Source organism: Zootoca vivipara, chromosome 14, assembly GCF_963506605.1.
Source record: "Zootoca vivipara chromosome 14, rZooViv1.1, whole genome shotgun sequence".
NCBI classification, from domain to species: Eukaryota; Metazoa; Chordata; class Lepidosauria; order Squamata; family Lacertidae; genus Zootoca; species Zootoca vivipara.
The window spans coordinates 4,544,449-4,567,176 of NC_083289.1; the positions used below are offsets into that span (position 1 = coordinate 4,544,449).

At 47.1% G+C, this 22,728-nt stretch overlaps 1 protein-coding gene across 3 annotated transcripts in view; it reads right to left on the minus strand.

Moving 5' to 3' along the window:
* Window positions 1-21,476, minus strand: part of RORA (RAR related orphan receptor A) — a 92,625-nt gene extending 71,149 nt beyond the window's left edge. For 2 of the 3 annotated variants that reach the window (XM_060282632.1, XM_035132134.2), the window contains exon 1: window positions 21,266-21,473. In XM_060282632.1, the coding sequence (XP_060138615.1) occupies window positions 21,266-21,296 (31 nt within the window). In that variant the 5' untranslated portion in view covers window positions 21,297-21,473. Of the gene's footprint in view, window positions 1-21,265 lie in introns of all 3 variants that reach the window. The other variant, XM_060282633.1, reaches the window with a different exon arrangement.
* Between the last annotated feature and the right edge of the window lie 1,252 nt (window positions 21,477-22,728).

A 22,728-nucleotide genomic window follows, 5' to 3' on the forward strand; every position in this document is an offset into this window, starting at 1 on the left:
GGGCCACTGCTCTGATGCAGCAGGTTCTAGTCTTATTTTCTTATACATGAAATTACAGAGTATTTATTATTATTAAATAAAAAACAGGGAAAACATATAGTCAGAGGAGCTGCATATGTTTATGCTGCAGAAGAGACGATAGAGAGGGAATATGATTGCCATCTTCAAATACCCGAAGAGCTGTCACTTGGTAGATGAAGCAAGCTTGTTTTCTCCTGCTCTGAAGGGTAGGACTCAAACCCATGGCTTCAAATTACAAGAAAGGAGATTCTGACTAAACATCAGGAAGAACTTTCTGACAGTAAGAGCTGTTTGACAGTGGAACAATCTACCTCAGGGGTCAGCAAAATTTTTCAGCAGGGAGCCGGTCCACCGTCCCTCAGACCTTGTGGGGGGCAGGACTATATTTTGGGGGGGAAATATGAAAGAATTCCTATGCCCCACAAATAACCCAGAGATGCATTTTAAATAAAAGGACACATTCTACTCATGTAAAAACATGCTGATTTCTGGACCATCCGCGGGCCGGATTTAGAAGGTGATTGGGCCGCATCCGGCCCCCGGGCCTTAGTTTGGGAACCCCTGATCTACCTCGAGAGGTTGTGGACTCTCCTTCCTTGGAGATTTCTTAGCAGAAGTTGGGTGGCCATCTGTCATGGATGCTCTAGCTGAGATTCCTGCATTGCAGGAGGTGGACTAGATGACCCTCGGGGTCTTTTCCAACTCTAAAATCCTATGAGTTTATAAAACGTGTGAGAGCTAAAAACACAATTTCTCGGCTTTCAAAGGTCAGGGTAAAGAGGTGTGACTTTAGCATTCACTGAAAGCTGTACAGAGAAGGTGCCAGGTGCACCTCTGTGGGGAGGGAATTTCACAACTTAGGGGCTGCCTCAGAGAAGGCCCTACCCCACTCTCCACAAGCTAACTGAGGGAGGTGGAACTACTAAAACACCCCCCCCCCTCACCAACCCTCACTGATCTTAATATTTGGGAAAGGTCTGTATGGATGTACAGACTTCAGGCTGCTGCAGGCAGAGGGGAAGATTCAAATTCAGCACCAAGCTGCATTCTTTTGCCAATATACATTATTGTAGTTCCCTTCTTCTGCATAATTCACTCTGCTTCTACTAGCCAAGACAAAAATAGAAGGTGCATTGCACTTTAACTGCACCCATGGGCACTGGAAACCTATCCTGACCCAAGGCGCTTCCCTCTGACTCCTGAAATCACATGTCATCACCCACACATTTTTTTTCATGCATTCTAGCATTAAATACCATATTGGCTCTTTGGCCTTCCCCAATCAGCTTGGAGAAAGCTGATTAAATAGGCCACATTACCTGCATCCCTCAGCCCAAAGCTATGACATATACATAGGGTTGAAAAATGTTTAGGGTTTTTTCCTTTGTTTTTGCACATGCTCAGGGAGTGGGCAAGCGCATAAATTAACTAGGTGAAAACTTTCCCCATCATTTGTGTCCATGCCCAGAAATGTTGCCTGCTTCACTTCTGTGTGCTGGGCTGTGGTAAAAGGGTTGCCATGCCTAAAATAAATATTTTAAATATATGTAGAAGATTGACCCAGCAACTTCCAGTTCTGTTCATTATCAAATGATTTGGCGATCTCTGAACATTTTAATTGCCATCTTTTAGCCACAGGGCAGATGGCCCTGTTGCCATAGGCTTCTAGTGGCATTCAGGAGCATTTATAGCTAGTTTTAGCTGCTGCAGGCCAAGGAATGAGGCAGCAAAACTTCCATTCATTTCAAGAAAGCCTTCCAGGAAGCAACTCCCAAGCCATGCTGTAATGAATGGAGAACACACAGCGGCAACACTTGGCAAAGCACCACCCTAAGAAAAAGGATTGCTTACATCAATCTTAAAATTAAAACAAAATTGTTCTGCTTTGAGTTGATGTCTCAAAAAAGAAGAAGAGCAGGTTCCTCCCACAAAAATGCCTTAAGTCTTGGACTGCTTGCCAGGCACGTAGCAAGGAAGGGGAGTAGGGGGTGGGCCGCCCCTAGCTCCATACTAGCTCCACTCGCGCAGGGGCAGCACCCCGGCCTGGCCCGGCCCTCACCTCCTCTGCCCAAGCAGGAAGGAAAAAAGTGCGCTATGGAGTGGGTTGCCGGGCGGTTGCGCCGGCAAACCGCTCCATAGCGTGCTCTGCTTCAGAGCGCACCGGCCACCCGGACGGACTGCACATGTGCAGACATGCGCAGCCCGTCACGGCGCACGCGTCACGACATGCGCACGCTGCAGAGCAATGCCCCACCCCCAGGGGGTGCTACCCCGGGCAGCCAAGCGGCACTGCTGCTGCTTGCTAAAACGGAATTTGGTTGAGAAGGGAAGCTTTAAATTTTTTACTAATCAAGTGAATTCAATTTGCATGCTAAACAGAAGGGACTTTGGAAAGGGGATTTGAAGAATCCAGTGCTATCCTTTCCAAGAGCTTGTCTTTCCAAGATTTAAGTAAATAGAGTCGCCAGATTCTTGCCAGGGAGATGGAGTAAACAATTTTGCTAAAACTTTTGTTTTCCTCATCAGTGTATCTTAAAAAGGAAAGGCTTGACCCAAATCCCAAAGTACCTTTTTAGCTAGCATGACACAAAGTAGATTTTCAAAAGGGGCGACGTTGTTCTTGCAAATGAAGCAGCGACTACCATCCACTCATTTCAAATCCTTAAGAAATTAGTATAATTGAGGCACTGAATTATTGAAAAAGAAAACTTGCTGGACACTTGTGCTCTTTTGGTGACTCTGAGCACCCTATTGCTTCCTATCAGCATCCCTTTTCTTCTTGGCTGCCCTTTCTACTCTCAGCCTCCTTTGCCTTCACTGGCCTTGGTGACATGCTTTGTTTGCAAGCGTCCATGAGGTCATCACATCAAACGTAATATGGCATCCACCAAAATGATGTGACTTTCAGTGACCTGATGGAACAGCAGTGAGGGGAAATGGGAGAAGGAGCAAAAGGACAGTGATGGCAACCAAGAAAAAAGTCACAGAGAAGCCAAGTAGCCAAAGTGGCAGCGAGCACAGAAATAATCCTTGTATGTTTCTCGGTATGTTTGCAAGAACTGTAAGAGGAGGAAGAAGAGATGAAAATTTCAACACTCATGAAAACAGTCACAAAGCTAGACAAATTGTTTCAACTCAGCTCCAGTTTCAATCTTTTCAAAAATCTGGGAATGGAAGGAACTAGGAAGGAAACGTAAATATTGCCCTTGGTGAATATCAAGTGGGGCTGGATATGGAAGAAAAGCTCCCCCTACCCTGCCCCAGTGAGCATATGGGTACCTTGTGGAACAACAACTGCTCTGCTTCAAAGGGCAGCGAGCCACATGCTTGGCAAACCAGAATTCTTAGGTGGGCCCGGAGCCTGGCAGTAGGTCCTGCCCCTGTCGGATGCTCCCTTTCCCCATGAATCATGCCTGGCAACAGTTTCAAGGTATCACCCCACGGTGGAAATTAGCACATCAGTGTCTGCACAAAAGACACTTCACACAACTCCACTGTCCACCACGGAGTGTGCTGATGCAACCACCACCACATGCAACTGCACATGAGACTCTGGAAGGCATAAACATGCAATCAGCACCCGCCCACAAGGCCAGGCAGCTCCGTGCTCTTGAGCTTTGCTTAGTAGATGGGTAGCACAATAGCCCCGCCCATGGAATGTGTTCCTCCACCTGGGTTTCAAGTACAAGGCGGCTACAGAAAGTCACTGTTGCATAAATCCCCAAAACCACTGCAGCACCATGGCTAAGAGCAGGCATAGGCAACCTCGGCCCTCCATATGTTTTGGGGACTACAACTCCCATGATCCCTAGCTAACAGGACTAGTGGTCAGGGATGGTGTGAATTGCAGTCCCAAAACATCTGGAGGGCCGAGGTTGCCTATGCCTGGCTAAGAGGCTGGGCTGGGATTCAGAAACTCCTGGCTCTAATCTCACTTTTGACATTTTGGCCAGCCCACACCCTCTTAGCCATGGTCCAAAGAAGACCTGGTGTTAAATGTGCCTTCATACTTTTTTTTAAAAAAATGGAAATGGCAGCTGCTGGCATGTGTGCGCATGATACTGGATTGCAACCAGTGCTAGGAGTGGGGAGTGCAATCCCTTGTTGCAATCTTGATGAAAGCCACTCCTCCAACCAACACTGTTATTTGCACTGAGAAGAAAGCTCCCATTTACTGTCAGTCCCTCATCTGAGAGGGAAGACTTGCCCATGGCTCAGGTGCATGAGCAGAGAGTTTGCTGACAGGTACAGAACTGAGGAGGCATGTGCAACTTTGTGGAATGCCAAGCTGGGTGCAGCCCCCATTAGCTGGGTTCTGGTAGTGGTTTTGCTACCTTCCTGGGACACAACGATACATAAATGGGAGCAGGGTTGATCTTAAGCTGCTGGCAGGTCTCATTCGCAAGTTGCAGAGGCTGGTTCTTTAAAGTTCAGACACTTGTCTGTTAATTTAACTACCAGAACAGGAAATCTGTATTTCTCTCTCTCTCTCTTTCCACACCCACACCATGCATTAGGAAGACTGAGTCAGCAAAAAAAGGAAAAGAAACACAGATGCCTCAGTTTCCATTCTGCAAAAAAAGGCAGCCAGTGTGGGCTTTGGTAGCGTAGGAGCCAGGCATATTTGGGCTGACTCTCGCATAATATTGGATGGAACGGTAACTAAGAAAGCATGCAAACAGCAGCTTTAGGGGGGGGGAGGCCTCAGGGTTTTGTGTGCATGCATTTTTTATTTTTTTACAAAACTGCCACATGGACATTCAGCAGCCATCTGAGATCTCCAGAGAGATTTTTTAGCATTTTTTTAAAAAAAATTCTCCAACCCGCAATTGGGCCAACAAACAAAGTCTAATGTGTAGACTTATTCTGGGATAGCCTCCTCGCCAGCTGCACCAAGGGCAGACAACTGGGGCTGCATCTGGCAAAGGGCATTTGGAATCTGTCAAGTCTGAATTGTTTCACCCTGAAAGTCAGACAAATTTTCCCTGCTCTTCATACCACTGGCTGGAGGAGAGAACTTCAAGCCAGGATGCTAAGACGATCTCCCATAATCCATGTGGAAATCAGGTGGCCCCAGATGACATCCCAAGCGACAGCTGCCAATATCTACTGGATTCCCTCCATGTGATCAACTTGTTGGTGCTGGACTATTTCTCTGGGGCTCCTGGCTGCCTCCCAGCCCCAGCTAACCTAGGGACTCTTCAGCAGAGCTGGCTCTCACAATCATATTTGCTGTTGCTGTTTAGTCATTTACTACTACATAATTGATATCCCACCTTTCCTCCAAGGAGCTCAAGGTGGCATACATGGCTCTCCTCACTTCATCTTATTCTCAGAACAACCCTGTGAAGTAGGTGAGGCTGAGTGCGAGGGACTGGCCCAAAGTCACCTAGTGAGCTTCACAGCTGAGTGGGATTCAAACCCTGGTCTCCCAGGTCCTCATCTGGCACTCCTAACCAGTGCATCAAACTGCCATTATTCCCCTATATGCCACCTTTTGCAGCATGCCACACCCAAGGCAGCTCACAATACAACATCCAATAGCAACAGCAACAAAGCTAAGAATGGCACTGGTGACATTATAATCAAGGATTTAAACCATGGGCCCCCAGAAGCACATCAAAGCCAATATAAAAAACCAAAGCCACTATAAAAATATAGCATCAGGATCAGGGCTCTCCTTTATTGGGCCAAATCCATTAGAAAAAAGTACTGAATTTTTAAAAACCTGTAGCACTGTAGCCACGCACACCTCTGTGGGGAGGGAATTCCACAATCTGGGGGCCAACACAGAGAAGGCCCCATGTTTCATTAGAGAATGTATTCCTGGTAGATGTCATTCTTCTAAGGATGGGCCCCTTCCATGCATGCGATCCTTGCCCTTCACGCCACAGCAACAACTGTGCCGGATTCAAGGTCTCCGCTCTCTTGCCTCTTGAACCGGGAGTTCCTGTCCAAACATGCTACAGGTGGAAAGGACAAGTGGAAAGGAAACATTTGGGCCAGCACTTGAGAGAATGCTGGGAAATGTAAGCAAAATCCCAACAGAGCTTCACTTCTTAAAGAAAGGATGCTGGAGCAGAAACCTACCTGGCCTGGAAGTCACTGACCCTATAAGATGTGGGCAGGTTATGAATACTCAACAAGAGGGTATTGCTCTCTTATTGCTTTGGATATGAATGATTCTATAGATGTTTCAGCTCCAGAGTGAAGCCCCAGCTAAAACTTAAGCCCTGGACAACATAGGACAGGGAAATAATGACAGCCAGACTCTGAAAGCTACAGAGCCAAGGCAGTAGGATGTAGTTTAGAGATTTTACAAAGGGTACAAAAAATGACTCAATTTCTCTCGCTTTCTGTTCAGGTTTGTTGTTGCCTTTCACACAAAGCCTCGAGAATAGCTTCAGAATCCCTTTCTTTAAATGCGTCTTTCCCTTTTGTCATAAGCTGAGAAAAAGCTGCACCAAAAAGGGGCCCATTTCCCAACTTTTCTTTTTTTAAGGTTTCTGTTCTCACCCTCAGGGACCCAGCTGGTGAAACTCAGCTGCATCCCTCCACAATTCTTTGTCCTGTGCCGATGCTTTGATGTATTTGCCTGCCACAAAGTGTGCTTTGCTCTCTTTGATGTCGAACTTTATGTGGCTTGATTACTACTACCGGTAGCAAGATGACAATGCAGCCAGCCTTCCAAGTCCCCTCCTGCCTAATACAGCAGATTCTTTGCAGACCCCAGTTGTGTCCATGCAGATTTGCTTAACACTTAGCACTTTGTTGTGACAGCCAAGCAGACATGAACTTTAGAAGGGGCCCCCAAATGGCTCTGAGGGCCAGTTTACACTATCACCAAACTCAAGCAGCGAAGCTAATCCTGGGCTATGCCCCTAAAGCTGTGTATGTTTGAATGACTCTTTCTTGAAAAGGGAACTCTGTGCAGGTAGAACAGTACTGTATCAGGAAGAAAGTTCAGCCTGCGTGTCTCCCTTAGTATGCTACTTTTCTATGTGCATGGAGTGCCCCTACCCTGGCCTTCAAGGGAAGAATTCAAACAAGCAACAGCCACTTGCAGGTTCAAGTGGTAAAATCAAGGATAAGCTTAGTGTAAGAGTGGTGGGGTGCTCTCTGCAAGAAATGGTGCTACTTACTCTGAGCCACACATATTTCAGTCTTTATTTACATATGTACAACAGCAGTAGACATCATTCAGCCATCCGTACTGTCGGACTCAGATCCAGGAAGTAACTTTTGGCAGCTTCTTCTCCAACATAAAAGCTTAGGGAGCCCTAATCTCCGCCTCTGCATTCTACGTTTCAATTCCTACCTCTTCCTAGCTCAGTGATGGCGAACCTATGACACGCATGTCAGATGTGACACGCAGAGCCCTCACTGCTGGCATGCACCCCATCGGCCCATTCGTGCTGTTGTTCTCTCTCTGCCCCCCCCCCCATTTGTTCTCCTGCTCCTCCTACAGCTTGTCTCCACTAGAGCTTGTCTCCGCTGTTGCTGGTAGCCAGAGATTGGTTTTTAACCCGTTCTGTGCTGGGTTTTTTTGGCGCTTTCGCAGACTATGTCGGTGCTGCATGTTAGTTCCAGCGAATGTATTATTCGTCATTTATTTCTGTTCTCTTCCCCTCCCCCCCAAAGCATCCCCCCAAAGAAACAAAGCAACTTTTGCACCCCCCAAAAAACCTCCAAAACTTTGGTTAGCAGTTCCCCCAAAAAAGCTCAACCACTCTGGGCACTTTGTGATAAATAAGGGGTTTTTGGTTTGCTTTGCTTAAATAATTAGTTTTTGGTTTATTAAATACAGTTATATATTACAATTACACATTATACATATAATATTGTGAAGGGACCCAGGTGGCGCTGTGGTTAAACCACTGAGCCTAGGGCTTGCTGATCAGAAGGTCGGTGGTTCGAATCCCTGTGACGGGGTGAGCTCCCGTTGCTTGATCCCAGCTCCTGCCAACCTAGCAGTTCGAAAGCACGTCAAAATGCAAGTAGATAAATAGGAATCGCTACAGCGGGAAGGTAAACGGTGTTTCCATGTGCTGCTCTGGTTTGCCAGAAGTGGCTTTGTCATGCTGGCCACATGACCTGGAAGCTATACGCCGGCTCCCTCGGCCAATAATGCGAGATGAGCGCGCAACCCCAGAGTCGGTCACGACTGGACCTAATGGTCAGGGGTCCCTTTACCTTTACCTTATTGTGAAATTATGATTTTTTCTCTCAAAGTGACACACCACCTGAGTTATGCTCGGTTTTTTGGCGAATTTTGACACACCAAGCTCAAAAGGTTGCCCAGCACTGTCCTAGCTGATGGGACCTGCGTAGCCTTCCCCTCTGTTCCCGAGCTGGTGGAGCGGTGTTGGGGCTCTGGCTCAGCATAAGCGAGCCCCTTCACTCCGTGGCTGCTTCCTGCCACACCCTCCCCTTCTCCTTCTGCCATTTCCTGTCCTTCTTCTCCCAGCTGTTCCTGCCTAGCCTCCTCCTCCTCCCTCTCTCCCCTCAAGGTGTTGCTGGGCAGTGCCATGACACTTAGGTACTTATTTTTTTGGATTTACAGTACATACCACTGAATATTTAAAGAAGAGAAGGATTTCAAGGCAGCTTTCAATGAAACACATTCAAAATAACAAGCAAAAAAAACTATCTAAAGGAACAGCATCAAGAAGGAGCAAACCAAGTGTAAGAATTAGCACCCCCACAAAAACTGCAAAAGAGAAGTTTTAATAGACAGGCATCTGGAACCTAGGGAGGGACACGTCCAAGGGCAGAGCCCATGAAGGACATTCCACACAGCTCCACAGTAAAGACCCAGACCCTATCCTCAGGGAGACCAGTCGGAAATATGATGGAACCTGAAGTCAACCCTTCGCAGGTGGCCTTTGAAGAAATTCACTTCATCCTCCTTGATTATATAAACTAGTCCCAAGTGCAAGAACTTTCAGCCATAAAACAACAGCAACACAGGCATAAAATTTGGGTGCAAAAGTGATGAGTTCCCAAGCAATCTTCACTCCTTGTTTGCTGTGCAGCTCTGGTGCTTACACGGTGTGGGTGAGCTGATTAAAGCTATATCCCGAAATGACTAAAATAAAAATAGTTGGCAGGATCAATGTCCAGGATGAGGACAGAGAAGAGCTGGAATTCCCACTGGCTGCTCCACTGCTAAGCCCCACTAAACAGCATGACTTGCAGTCAAGTCCTAAAATGATTCAGACAGACATTTCTGAATGTAAAAAGAAAATGTACTTTTCATTCAGATTTTCCAAGTACTGGCTTTCATGAAGCTTCTAACACAAACACTCACACTTTTTCCTAAGTAAACCTGGAGAGCCAAATCTGATAGGAGTGTGTGTGCATGTCTGCATGCACAGGTGGCTGCCTTCAAAAACTCAGGGAAAATAATACAGTTTGTGGTTTTTTTCAAATAGAAAATGAGCTTACTGATTTGCAGAGCAGCAAAAGGCAATTGTTGCACACAACAATGTACAGGAACAACTTGCTGCTTTGCTACTGATCTTTGCAAGCTGCTCTAGGAGTCTTTTCAGCCTAAGAGCATGGTAAAAAATGTTTTAAATAAATAAACATAAAACTTATTTTTGGACAATAAACACCAGGTAACAGACCCCATAAATACATACTAAATATAGGAAAGGTTACAGAAGTTCCCAGTCCAGTGGCAACACAGAGCAGAAACAACTCAAGCAGCTGTTTGTTCCCTTCCATACCGCAGCATAAATTGAATTTATACTGGGCTAACCTAAGCTGCGCCAGCCTTCCCTGAACTGTCCTGTGGTTTTGGACAACAGCTCTCATCAGTCTCACCTTAGAACAGGACTGGAGGGCACCAGGTTGCAGAAGGCTGTACTAGAGTGGGACAAGGGAGTCCTGCTCTGCTGAGATGAGATGATTTTGCCTGGCTAGAATGCAGACCTCCGACTGGACCTTGTGGTTTGCAGTTGCCTGGAGCTCCCTAGATATTCCTGGAGATGGAAAATCAAGAATTGGGCCACCTTCGGGAAATCCCTGTTCAGAAGAACATCTAAGCATCTTCCAGCCCAGTGGGAAGACTGATCAGCGGGAAGCCGCCTGTTCAAAACAGAGGTCTGCCTCGCTTGAATGCTCAGTACTATAAAATCCCCATGTCCTGTGCATTTTCAGTCACAGTGTCTTACCTGCCTTTAGGAAGAAGACCTGAATACAGGGTCATCTTAAGCGCCCCTGGTGCCGTGGAGCGACGGATCCCTCCGACGCCCCCCCGCCCCGTTTCCCAGCGCGGTGGGCGGGTGCAGCGCGGCTGCCACAGGCGCTGCTGCACGGCACCGTGGCAGGCGGGCAGGCACAACGCAGTTGTCGAACCGGTGGACCGGGCGGGCGCAGCTCGCGGCGCCCTCCTGGCGGGCCAGCGCCGTGGTGCCCTGTGCCACCGGGGGTCTACCTAGAGCCGGCCCTGCCTGAATAGGTACAGGACAGGAAGGGTGGTGGTAAATGCAAGGCAGTTCTGACCACTACACTACTGATAAGCCTTTATGCACCGACCCTATGTAGGTATATGATTCAGCTATGCTTTGTTTTCATAGCTATGTTCACATAGACTAAAGCCAAACACTGGCCACAAATCAGAACACGAATCCATGGTTTCTGGGTTTCACAAAGCATGGCTTCCATTAACTACGATTAAGTGTACATTTGCACCCATAAGCCATGACCAAGAAAACTGCCCCATCTTGCCAGCCTCTCTACTGGCATGGGAATGAGGAGGTCTCCATGTTGCAAACTGGATCACACCTTCCAGGGGCAGGGCTTCGTTAAGCCCGGCCCCCGCATGTCTGGGCTCTTAGTTAAGGTTAAAGCCACACACCAGGGGCACGCACTCCAAAGCATTAGTAGAGAAACTGTGAACTCAAAAGTCTTGGTCTCCATTTCGTAAGGCTCAGACTGAGAACAACAAAAGACTTTTGAGAATCAAGACTCTTTCATCCACCACAACAGCCTTGAGAGGCGAGAAGAGTTTCAAGGCAGCGGCAGAGGAGGTCTCTGAGAGACAGCATTTGCACGAAACGTTCCTCAGCTATAAATCTTCAAGCAAAAAGGCACATCCTGATAGGAGAGAGTGGGATGCTCACTTGATCATTTCGAGTTATCAGCTGCAAATGCTAATTGCAGTTTGGGAGATAAATACCAAAAAGGTGAATGCTTTAAAGCTATGCTCCGACTGCCAAAGTAGAGCGAAAGGAGGAAATGAAGAGAACCTTTTAAATAATCCAGATGGACAGATTTTATCATAATTTCGCTAACCGTTTCTAGAAGTCTCTTGGAGACTTATAGCTGGGCACAAAAAAATAATGTGCGTTTCTCTCCGGGCTCTGCCAGGATTCCAGGAGAGGAACATTCAGATTCCAATTTTTCTTTTTGTACCAGAAAGATAATAATATTTTAATATTGTTCTAACAAATTGTTGATACGGAGACTGGGAAAGGTGGGGGTGAATGAGGCTTTGAAGAGTTGGGAGGTAGGGAAGGACTCCTGAAAGAGCCATGCCTTTGTGTGACCCAGACAGGTCTTGACAGTGAAGGTCTTGACCACAGGGATGAAGCTGATCTTAACATCCCACTTCCTTACTCAACTCAGAACTACATTTATAGTTTGAACAAGGAATTGCAGTTTACACAGCTATGTGCCTCAAATCATACCATTTCAAGACCTGCCCTTTCAAGATCATAGAATCATAGAATTATAGAGTTGGAAGAGACCACAAGGGCCATCCAGTCCAACCCCCTGCCAAGCAGGAAACACCATCAAAGATGTCACCTCTCTGGCCACTGCTTGAGTGCCAAGACCCTGATGCAAATCAAAAGGCGGCCTGCAAGTTACACAAGGGCACTCTCCATTTTCCCTGCTCTCTTGCGTACATCCTGAATTTGTGGACTTCCAATGAAGCTGAATGTTGGAAACCGCAGGACAGATAAAAGAAAGGACTTCTTCACATAGCACATAGTTAAACTATGGAACTCCTGTCTACAGGATGCAGTGATGACTACCAACCTGGATGGCTTTAAAAGACAGCTAGACAACTTCATGAAGGACAAGGCTATCAATGGCTGTTAGCCACGATGGCTGTGTTTGGCCTCCACAGCTGGAGGCAGTAATGCTTCTAAATACCAGTTGCTGGAAGTGACAAGAGAAGAGAGGGCTCTTGTGCTTGGGTGCTGCCTGTGGGCTTCTACCAGGCATCTGGTTTGCCATTGTGAGAACAGGATGCTGGATTAGATGGGCATCCAGCAAGCACTCCTTACATTCTCAATATTTCTTAATGGAAAAATAGCACGCAGTCCATTGACTCGTATCCTGATCCTACACCCAGGAGCAAGGGTGAAACTGTGCCCAGTGTTCTTTACAGGGCTGTCTCCTGGATTGACTGTTTGATTTGTCCAGTCACAGTGGGTGGGGTTATCCTCCGTAGCATAAAAGTACGACGCCTTGGAAGGTGCAGGACAGAACGTGCACAGCGTCAAAGAACATTCCTTACATCTCCCATTTCACAAGGTAATCCCACCTGCTTCCCAAAAAACCACAAGAACAGCCTGGGTGCTGCCATTACCTAACATGCCTCTGAACTGCAGGTATTTCCAGACAGGTGTGCTCATTAATGTGCCATGAAAAACAACAATATACACACACCCCTCAGCCAAGGGCCTGATCCTGCCACATTACACACACTCAAGAGTTTTCATTGACGTCAGTCAAGCCTCTGTGGGTGGAGTGCCTACACCAACGTGTTTTGGGGATATTTTCCCCCTCTCTCAGTGTTACACAAGTTACAACAGGCTCAACATTTTCAAGTCATGAAACTGCCGAGCATAGCAGTGAACTCACACAGCAGAACATGCTCTCTTTTGCTGAGAGTTCTTCACAGGCAACGGAGCAGTGTCCACAGACATGGGGATCACGCGAGAGCTGAAACTCCTTGGAGACCACCAAGGGCTGGGTCAGAATGAGGGGTAGATCAGACTACTGGGAAGCCCTCTGACACAACCCCCTACTGAAATGTGATCTTCCACTTATCAGCCATAGTTTTTAATATTGGTGAATTTGGTAAACTGTGGTTGATATTAACCAATGGTTTGTTTGAAACATGGCCACTTCAAACCATGCATTATGAAGGTGGCTTGCTTCAACACAGTCCAGATTAGCCACAGTTTATAGTTCAGATTTATAGTATACCCCTCCCCACCCTCTCACTATATACAGTGGTACCTCGAGTTAAGAACTTAATTCGTTCCAGAGGTCCGTTCTTAACCTGGAACTGTTCTTAACCTGAGGTACCACTTTAGCTAATGGGGCTTCACGCTGGTGCACGATTTCTGTTCTCACCCTGAAGCAAAGTTCTTAACCCAACATACTATTTCTGGGTTAGCGGAGTCTGTAACCTGAAGCGTCTGTAACCTGAATCATCTGTAACCCGAGGTACCACTGTATAATGGTCTGGTGACTTCTGTTTCAGTGTATCTGAGGAAGTGTGCATGCACATGAAAGCTCATACCAATGACAAACTTAGTTGGTCTCTAAGGTGCTACTGGAAGGAATTTTTTAATTTTAATTTTATAGTTCAGATGTTTTATAGTTTAGATGTTTCAGAATTGATGCTTTTGAATTATGGTGTTGGAGGAGACTCTTGAGAGTCCCATAGACTGCAAGAAGATCAAACCTATCCATTCTGAAGGAAATCAGCCCTGAGTGCTCACTGGAAGGACAGATCGTGAAGCTGAGGCTCCAATACTTTGGCCACCTCATGAGAAGAGAAGACTCCCTGGAAAAGACCCTGATGTTGGGAAAGATTGAGGGCACTAGGAGAAGGGGACAACAGAGGACGAGATGGCTGGGCAGTGTTCTCGAAGCTACCAACCTGAGTTTGACCAAACTGTGGGAGGCAGTGCAAGACAGGAGTGCCTGGCGTGCTATGGTCCATAGGGTCACGAAGAGTCGGACACAACTAAATGACTAAACAACAACAATAGTTCAGATGTAACACTAAACTGTGGTAAATCCAAAATGGATTTGAAAGCCCACCAGCAGATTCCTTTGTGGTTGCACATGGATAGCTAGAGCTGCCAAGACAACACTGGCATAGTCTTGTACAGTTTCACATTTCATTGCAAGGGAACCTGTGGCACAGGAGTTCCCAGGTGTCTGTGTCCCACATCAGGGTGCATTTGCACTGAGTTTTGGTCCAAGGCACAGAATTATGAAGTCAGATTGGGCCTTGATCCCCTGCTCAATGCAGGAAATCCCAAGACAGACAGCGTCTGATACATGACTGTCTAGTCTCTGCCTGAAGCTGCCGAAGGCATCAAAATCATTGGCTCTGTCCTGCCAAAAGGTTCTCAGATAGAAAGCAAAGACCCTTATTGCAAGGTGTTGTGGATACTCACCAATTTAAATAGCTTTTAAAGAAAAGTGGGCAAATTCATGAGGATAAGGCTAGTACTGGCAACTAGCTATGATTCCTGTTTGCTACCTCCAGGATTGGGAAAATGCAGCTCTTAATACCAGTTGCTAGATAACAACAGTAGGGGAGGGCTACATCTCTCATGTCCTGTTTGCTAACTCCTTGCGGGCATTTATTGGGGGGGGGTATTGGGTTGTTTTGTGTTTATTATGTATTTTGTGTTTTTATATTGTGATTTTATGTTGTAACTACTCCGAGACCTGCAAGTATAGGGTGGTATACAAATTTAATAAATAATAATAACAATAAAAACAGGAAGCTCTGGACTAGACTACATAGATCTGTAGTTTGACCCAGATTGGCTCTTCTTAAATTTGTAATCTTTGAGAGGCTGAACTGCAGAGGCTTCTTGATAAGCATGAGAGCAGTCCACACAGCAAAGGTCCACACTTAAATCTTTGATAGCACGGGTGCGAAAAGAATTCCTCAGTGATACTCCAGGCTTTCTGGAATAGATGGACCAATGATCTAACAAAGCACAAGGCAGCTGCACCTATACATGTGGAATTGCACAGGGATCTGATGGCCGGTTTTCTTCTCTTCAAGCTCCGGGAGGGTCTACTCACAAGCCAGGAGGACTCTCTGGCACCCTCTCTGGCCATTTCCAGCTTTGACTTGAATTATTTATTTATTTCCTGGTGCCGCGCATATACATAGTTGCGCATGAGTAGAACACGAGTAAGACAGGGGGTGCTTGTATGCTTATGATTGCTGCCAAAGATCTTTGAGGAGGAGGAGATGGAAACGAAAAAGATTGCATGCTGTTATCACAGGATAACAGCTGCATGGGTATCCATGCAATTTTGGTACCCAAAACACTAACAGGCCCCCCAACCAAAAGTAAAATGAGAACAACAACACAACCCTCTTTGACTAATCCTCTGAAATCAGTACAGATATGTGCTGAATGAAATAAAACTACAAGGAACCTGGATAGCAGAGCAGCCTGTTGTTACTTTTGGGCACACCTCCATGACAACATCTTGTCTTGCTGCTCAGAGACACCACCACTCAGTATTTGCATAAGCATTATGTCATAGTGCTTCATATACATTGTCTCCAGGTGGCCTTAGGTAAGCCACTCTCTGGCCAATCCTCTGCATGAATACTCTGCAGTTAAGGATTACCTGTACAGTGGTGCCTCGCAAGACGAAAGTAATTCGTTCCGCGAGTCGCTTCGTCTTGCGGTAATTTCATCTTGCGAAGCACAGTTTGCTGCGACAAAAAAAAAACCACCGAAAAACTTCGTCTTGCGAAGCGCGGCCATAGAAAACTTTGTCTTGCGAGGCACCAAAAACATTGCAAAACGCTTTCGTCTTGCGAGTTTTTCATTGTGCGAGGCATTTGTCTTGCGAGGTACCACTGTATTAGTGTAGCTTGAAAGACTTGGAACCTGCTAAAGGGCTATGCAAACGTTTTATATTATTGCTATCATCACCAGGGGCTATTATTAGAATTAGTATTATTTGTGTACCACCCTTCATCTGTAGATCTTGGGGTGGTTATACTATTAACAACACCCAGTTCCACATAATCCTCACATGATCTCTGACTGATTAATTATAAAACCTTAACAGGTCTTCAGGGGGGTTGACTGAGGAGAGCTGCGGGACAAACTAAGGTAGCTGGTTGCTCAGGAATGTTTCCTCAGATGTTTTCCCGGAAGATGGCCGTGATCACCTCGAGTCTAGCATCTGAGCAGGCCCTGAACCCATCAATGGGCCCTTTTATTACTGCCCCTATTCCCCACATAAGAACATAAAAGAAGAGGTTGCTGGATCAGGCCAATGGCCCATCTCTTCTGATGGTGGCTGACCAGATGCCCCCATGGGAAGCCCACAAGCAGGATTTGAGCACAAGAGCATTCTCTTCTTCTGTGATTTCCTGCAGCTGGTATTCAGAAGAATGTCTGCCTCCAGGAAAGGCAGAGCAGAGCCATCCTGGCTACTAGTCATTGATAGATGGCCTTAGTCTCTGTGAATTTATCTAACCCTCTTTTAAAGCCATCCAAGCTGGTGGTCGCACTGCCTCCTGGGGGAGAAAGTTCCACAGTTTAACTATGTGCTGCAATAAGAAGGACTTTCTTCCCTTGTACACAATGGTCCTGTTCGTGCTTTATGAAGCAAGAAAAAAGTATCTGACATAAGGCTACCAGTTCACGAACCATCTTTGGTTATGAAGCTCATTTGTTTGAAGGAAGAGTGTTAACAGGTTTCTGACTCCCTATTTTTATTTTAAGACCACGGAAATTTGTATATTTCACTTTTGTTCTCCTTCATCTTCAGAGCAGTCATAAATAATTACATCTACTCAAAACTCCAACGATGGCACCAAGAATAAATAAAACATCATAACCACCTAAACCTATTTCTGCATCTCCCTCCGATGTATTTCAGTTTACCATTTTTAAAGTGGCTTTCCCCATTGCTTTCTGGTCTGATTCTGTTGGAGCAAACCAGAGAGAATCCATTCTTTCCCAGCAGCCAGAGGTCAGTGCAACACAAGAGGTATGGGGTTTTAGGAAGCGCAGGAAAGGTGGGGGGGGGGAATCATAATTTTCACAAACCTATTTGCCAGGGAGACCTAAGAAGGCAAAAAGCAAATGTAGCCAAGCTTCACTCTAGCATACATTTCAACTACAGCATTTGAAATGAAATGAAATGAAATGCCAGATTGTAAAAGTGTCACAAGTCAAAACTGAAGATAACTAAACACTGACATTCACAGTAATTGCAAGAGATCAGTTGTCCCCGGTCATGGCATGGCAGGCGGAAAGATCTGCACCTAAATGCACTTAGCGAGCCCAGGCAAAAGCAGCGTATCAAAGACTACATCCCGCAAAAAGCTTTTGCAGGGATCTTGACAAGTCATGCCACTGGCACCAGCATCTTTCTCCTCGCCCCATCCATAGGCGCTCCGTTTAAACCCAGTCCTCTCTCATTGTTTCCATTTTATCAAGCAAGCCTGGCCCAATATATTTCCCACGCATTAATACAGGAGCTGGCGGAGGTGAGCAAGCCAATAGAAACAAAGGGGATACATGCACAAGTGATGCTCTAGTGCAGAGGTTTTCAACCTTTTTGAGTCCACGGCTCCCTACATTCTTTCTGCGGCACCCCTGTGAGTCTCAGGAGCCCAGTTATGTCACCCGTTGCCTACAGAGATGGCAGCCTCTCACCCTTTTTCAAACACCTTCCCTTGTGGAATAGTCCCTCAGCCTCCTCTCTCCTCTCGAGAGTCCTCCAGGTAGCCGCCACAGCCACCCCTGGTCTCTGAGATGCCTCACCTCCTGGCAAACAGCACCCCCTGGCCAGCACCAGAGCCACCATTCGCCTGGGGAGCTTGTAGCCAGGGCTGCTGCAACAAACAGCTGCGGAAGCCTTTGGGAGGCAGGGATACAAGAGGGCATCAGAGGGAGGGTGGGAGGGAAGGAAAGTGCAACAGAGGCCAGTGTTTCCCGCGGCACCCCGGACCAGCATTCAAGGCATTCAAGAGTGCCCCGGCACACTGGTTGAAAATCACCACCCTAGTGCATTTCCCATTCATTTCAATGGACTTGAACAAAGTTACAGTACTTCCCAGCGGATCATGGATCATTGCTCAGACTTATGTGACTCTCTTTCTGTCTCCCTTAATAGCACCCCAAATCTGCAACCTCACTGTGGCAGGCAGGGGTGCACGGTGGGATCAGCTGTGCACTCCGTGTTACTTAAATAGCTCAAAGCTCAGAGGTTTCTGCAAGATTCCATTACTGAGCCACCCTGGCTGTACTAAGGCTGCAGCCCTAAATGCAGCTTCCGAGGAAGTCGTTCCCTACTAATTCAGTAAGGTCTGATTCCAAGTCAGCCTGCTTGGGATTGGGACGTATTTTAGGAAGTGTTTCCAAACAGTTATGAATAAATACCGGTAAATAAAATAGGTTAGCACAAGAAGCTTTAATTCAATGTATGTTAAGTGACTAAATAACAATACCAGGAGATCTTTAAAAAACATTATTGACCTTAATTTATAAATGAGAGTTGCATAAGAGCTTGTCTAATGACAAATCCTAGGCATGTTGTGTTTAGGGGGGCTTGCTACCAGATGGACTTGCCTACTGAACTCAATAGGTTTTACACCTGAGTAGACATGCAAAAGTTTGGGCTGCACTGCTAAAAAGAGACTATCATTTTTTTGTAATTTCTTGTGGCATTTTTCTTAAGATAAGATATCTTTATTGTCATTACAAGCAGGATACACATTGAGATACACTTCTTAAACTTATGCAACAAAATAAGAGTTAAAATAACTACCGTACTCTGTGCCATATTTATACTGGTTTGCATCTTGATTCCACCCTTTCCTGGAAACCAGATCCAAGGTTCTAATAATGACTGCAGTGCCTCTCTTTCGGCTGATCAAACTTCTATTACACCCAATGACAAAAAAATGTATAGGCCAAACTAGACTTTACTGGAATGTTAACAGTGTTCATTTAGTGCTTTGCTCCATAAAAAAGCAACAAATATGCCAATCTGTTTTCAGAAGAATCATCATGAAAAAACACACCACAGAGCCATCATTAAGTGCCCTAGTCAGAAAGAGAAATCCAGACTGTGTACTTTTTTCAGAGACACAATATCATGAAAATTGTATGACTTGATAATAAGGTATATGTGTGTGTTTCTATAGAATTCACTATCAAGATGGTCACATTATTTCAGTTTAGTTATTTTTTAACTATGTGAAATTGCAAAATCACTTTGTTATACTGCAGAAGAGCTAATTGAAAACATTCCACAAAAAGTTTTGCATTTCTTTCTCACACAGACAAAAATGCAAGCCTTCCACTGGTTTTCTTGAAACCAAGGCAACTGAGGACAGACACTGACTGGGATTTTAAAAACCTCTGATTTTCCATGATCCAATCAAGGAAGGTCAATCCAGTTCTTCCTTTTAGCTCCTCTTTTAAAAATGGATATGATTCGGAAAGCTGACTATTTTTGCCTGTGCTGGCTTTTCATAGCAGAATCCCAGAGACTTTGTAGAAGTCCTGCCAAATGGGATAAATCATATTTTCGAGACCAGACATGAGGAACACAGCCTGTCCCCTGTGCAACTTTAGTAAATGTTACACTGAACCTGTGCTACAGAGGAGTTGAAAATAATCTCTTCCCATTTAAGTTTGTGGGGAGAGCATAAATTGCCTTCTTGCCTTTGAATAACAGGAGATCCTGCAGAGCCACAAAGGCTGACCTTTGACAGATGTCTTGGCTGAGCTGAATTCAGAACAATAAAATATAATAAGTGTAAAGACTCTTCTCGCACTGGAAACAAAATCAACACAGCAATTGACAACAACTGATAAGCTTTATAGCTGGGGAAGGGACACTGTGGAGAACATGGTGTTAGTGCGGATTATGCCTGACTATTACCAAACAGCGCAGAAGACAGTATTTTGGATTAATGGTCTTTTGGACCGGCATGCAAAGGGTTTTGCTCACAGCTGTCGGTCACAATTTTCCTTAGCCTAACATCTCCTTTCCCAGCTTAAGGTAGTTATCCTCAAACACTTTCATTCAGACCCAGTTCAGTTTCTTGCTATCATTTTCAAGCGACAAAGATTTCCTTGCAACCCCAAAGTTTACCCACTTTCTGCCACATCCGCTGGTCCACTGAGGCTGTAGTCCTATGCCCTGTTTCCTGGGAATAAGCCCCACTGAAAACAATGGAATTCATATCCAAGTAAACATGCACAGGATTGCTGCACGGCAAAATAGATCATCTGGCCAGTTCTGGGTCCTATCAGTCATTTTCAAATCCAAACCCAGCCTCATTGTTAGGAAGTAAAATATGAGGGAAATGGAAGGTAACCACAAAACATGTAAGGCTGAGAGGAGAACTTGTAACTCTGCAGTTGGGCACATGCCTCTGGTGTATCTCTCCATCACCACCCCACGGAAATAATATGTGCTTCGAAGTTTCCCCTCAATTCAATATTCTGTCTGTTCTGGGCAAGGAGAATGTTTTTGAAGCTATGCATTCCCCTCAATATTTAACAATAGGCAATGATCACATCTAAAATAACAACCACGTTTTAAAGACTTCAAACTTTGAAGGATAAATAAGTTACAGGTCCTTCTACCTCAAGTGTCCTGCAGAGTCTATGTCTGGAAAGTTTGGGGGGGGTCCATGTGGCATGTAAAGTCCAGCACTCTGCAGACTTCAGAGCACAACTGGGTTAGTGGCACACAAAAACACAAAAAATTAAGCAGACTCACTGCCAAGGGCAGACCGGCCCTCTCCGAGGATAGGGCACCTGCCCAGAGGTCAGCTCAAGCGGGCCCAGAGGCCCCTTCCTTCAGACGTTTCCGCCAACAGGCTTGCACCCCGAGCCAAGGGGTGTCATGTGACGATGGGATCAACTCCGGGAGGTAGATTCCGAGCGGTTACTTTACGTAATGCAAAAGAGCCCTTTCGTCCTCGCGGACCCGGAGTTGCCTCTCCCACGCCCCGTCCTGGCACCCCGGATCGCACCCCTCATGTACCCCCACCCAGCCACCCATAAATGACAGGCAGAAAAAGCAGTTGCTCCCCCACCCGCGCAGACACCGACCCCCGGCAGCTGCGAGTGCCTGATCGCGCTCGGAAAGCGCCTGGGCTTCCGAGAGCGCCGCTTCCCTCGCGGGTCCCGCGGAGCCGGAGAAAGCAGCGCCGCAGCCCGAGCGGATCAGGCGCCGCCGCGCGGCTCACCTTTCATCGCGGCGATCACCAAGCACAGCATTTGGCGGCGGCGGCGGCGGCGGCGGCTGCGCTCTCGGGGTACGCCGTGCGCCTCCTGCGCGCTCTCGGGGCAGCGTCCGCCTCGTCAGCAGGCGCCTGCCAGCAGTCCCGACCGGCCCTCTCCGCAGCAGCAGCAGCCTCCGCCTCCTCCGGCGCGCCTCGGCCCAGCTGAGCCGCCATGTGACCGGCCCGCCCCCCCCCGCCAGCCAACGCGCGCCGCCCCGGCTGCCGCTGGAGGTGGGGCAGGGGGACCGGCGGGGCGGCCGCTGCTCCAGCCCGCCCGCAGCCGCAGTCGGCGCCTCCTCCTCCTCCTCCTGCTGGGGCCCGATCCGAGCCCCCCCCCCGGGGGGAAGCCGCCCCTGAGCTGCGGCAGAGCCTTTCAGCCGGCTCCCAGGCGGGCCTCCTCGGCACGAAGCGCCGCGGACTTCGGGGCCACGTTCTCCCGAGGCAGCGGACGCCGCGATGGCCACTGGCCTGGGCAGCAGGGCGCCGCAACCCGGGGATCCGGACGAGACTTCCCCGGCCGGGGAAGAGTTTGCAGTTTGGGGCCGCCTGCGAGGGGGCGTCTGCGCGTTTGCGCGTGTTTTCAGCTCCTTGCAATGGAAGGGAAGGCGATTTCTCGCAGCAGTCGTTTTTAATGGTTGTTTTAGAGATTTATTTATTTATTTATTTTAAAAAAACTTCTAAAACATTCTTTTAAACGTTAACCTTCGTCTGATTGAGCTGCCCAGAACCCTAGCTGGAAGGCCAGTAAGCGGAGGTTACTTTCGGGGAAATGGGCTTAGGGTCGTCATCAGCGTTTTGGCTTACTCTTGTGTCACACAGGGTGACAACCCTGAAGTCTCACACACAATCAGGGGGGCGAGAAAGAGCCCTGACATTTCCCTGACATTCAATGCACGCATTGAATGTGTATGACCCCCCCTCCCACAGTCTGGGGCGCTGCCACTGGCCCCAGTTCAGCTCCATGACTTCTTCTGCAGGAATAAGGAAGCCATGTGGGTTGGCCGTTGAAACTTGCTTCAGCACTGGTGACAGTCCTCCATGTCATTTTCTGTTGCAGCCTAGTCTGTCATATATGATCTCCTCTACAGTACTTGAGATTCCTCCTGCATTGCAGGGGCTTGGGCTTGATGACTCTCGAGGTGTCTTGCAACCCTACAATTCTATGAGGGTAGGTGCCTTGTCTAGGGGGGTGCAAGGTAGGCCAAGTGGCATACACAGCTCTTTCCTCCAGCAGAGGGAGGCAGTTGGGGCATAGGAAGAACAACCAGGGGTTCTCTTGCCCCCACCACCCATTACCCCCTTTCCTTCAGCTTCTTGTATCATCTCCCCTGTGGAGAATTTTATACTCTGGACAGGGACTTGGGCAAAGCTCATGGACGACACTGTGAAAAGATGTCAACAGCACGTGGTCGGCTTAGGCCACTCAG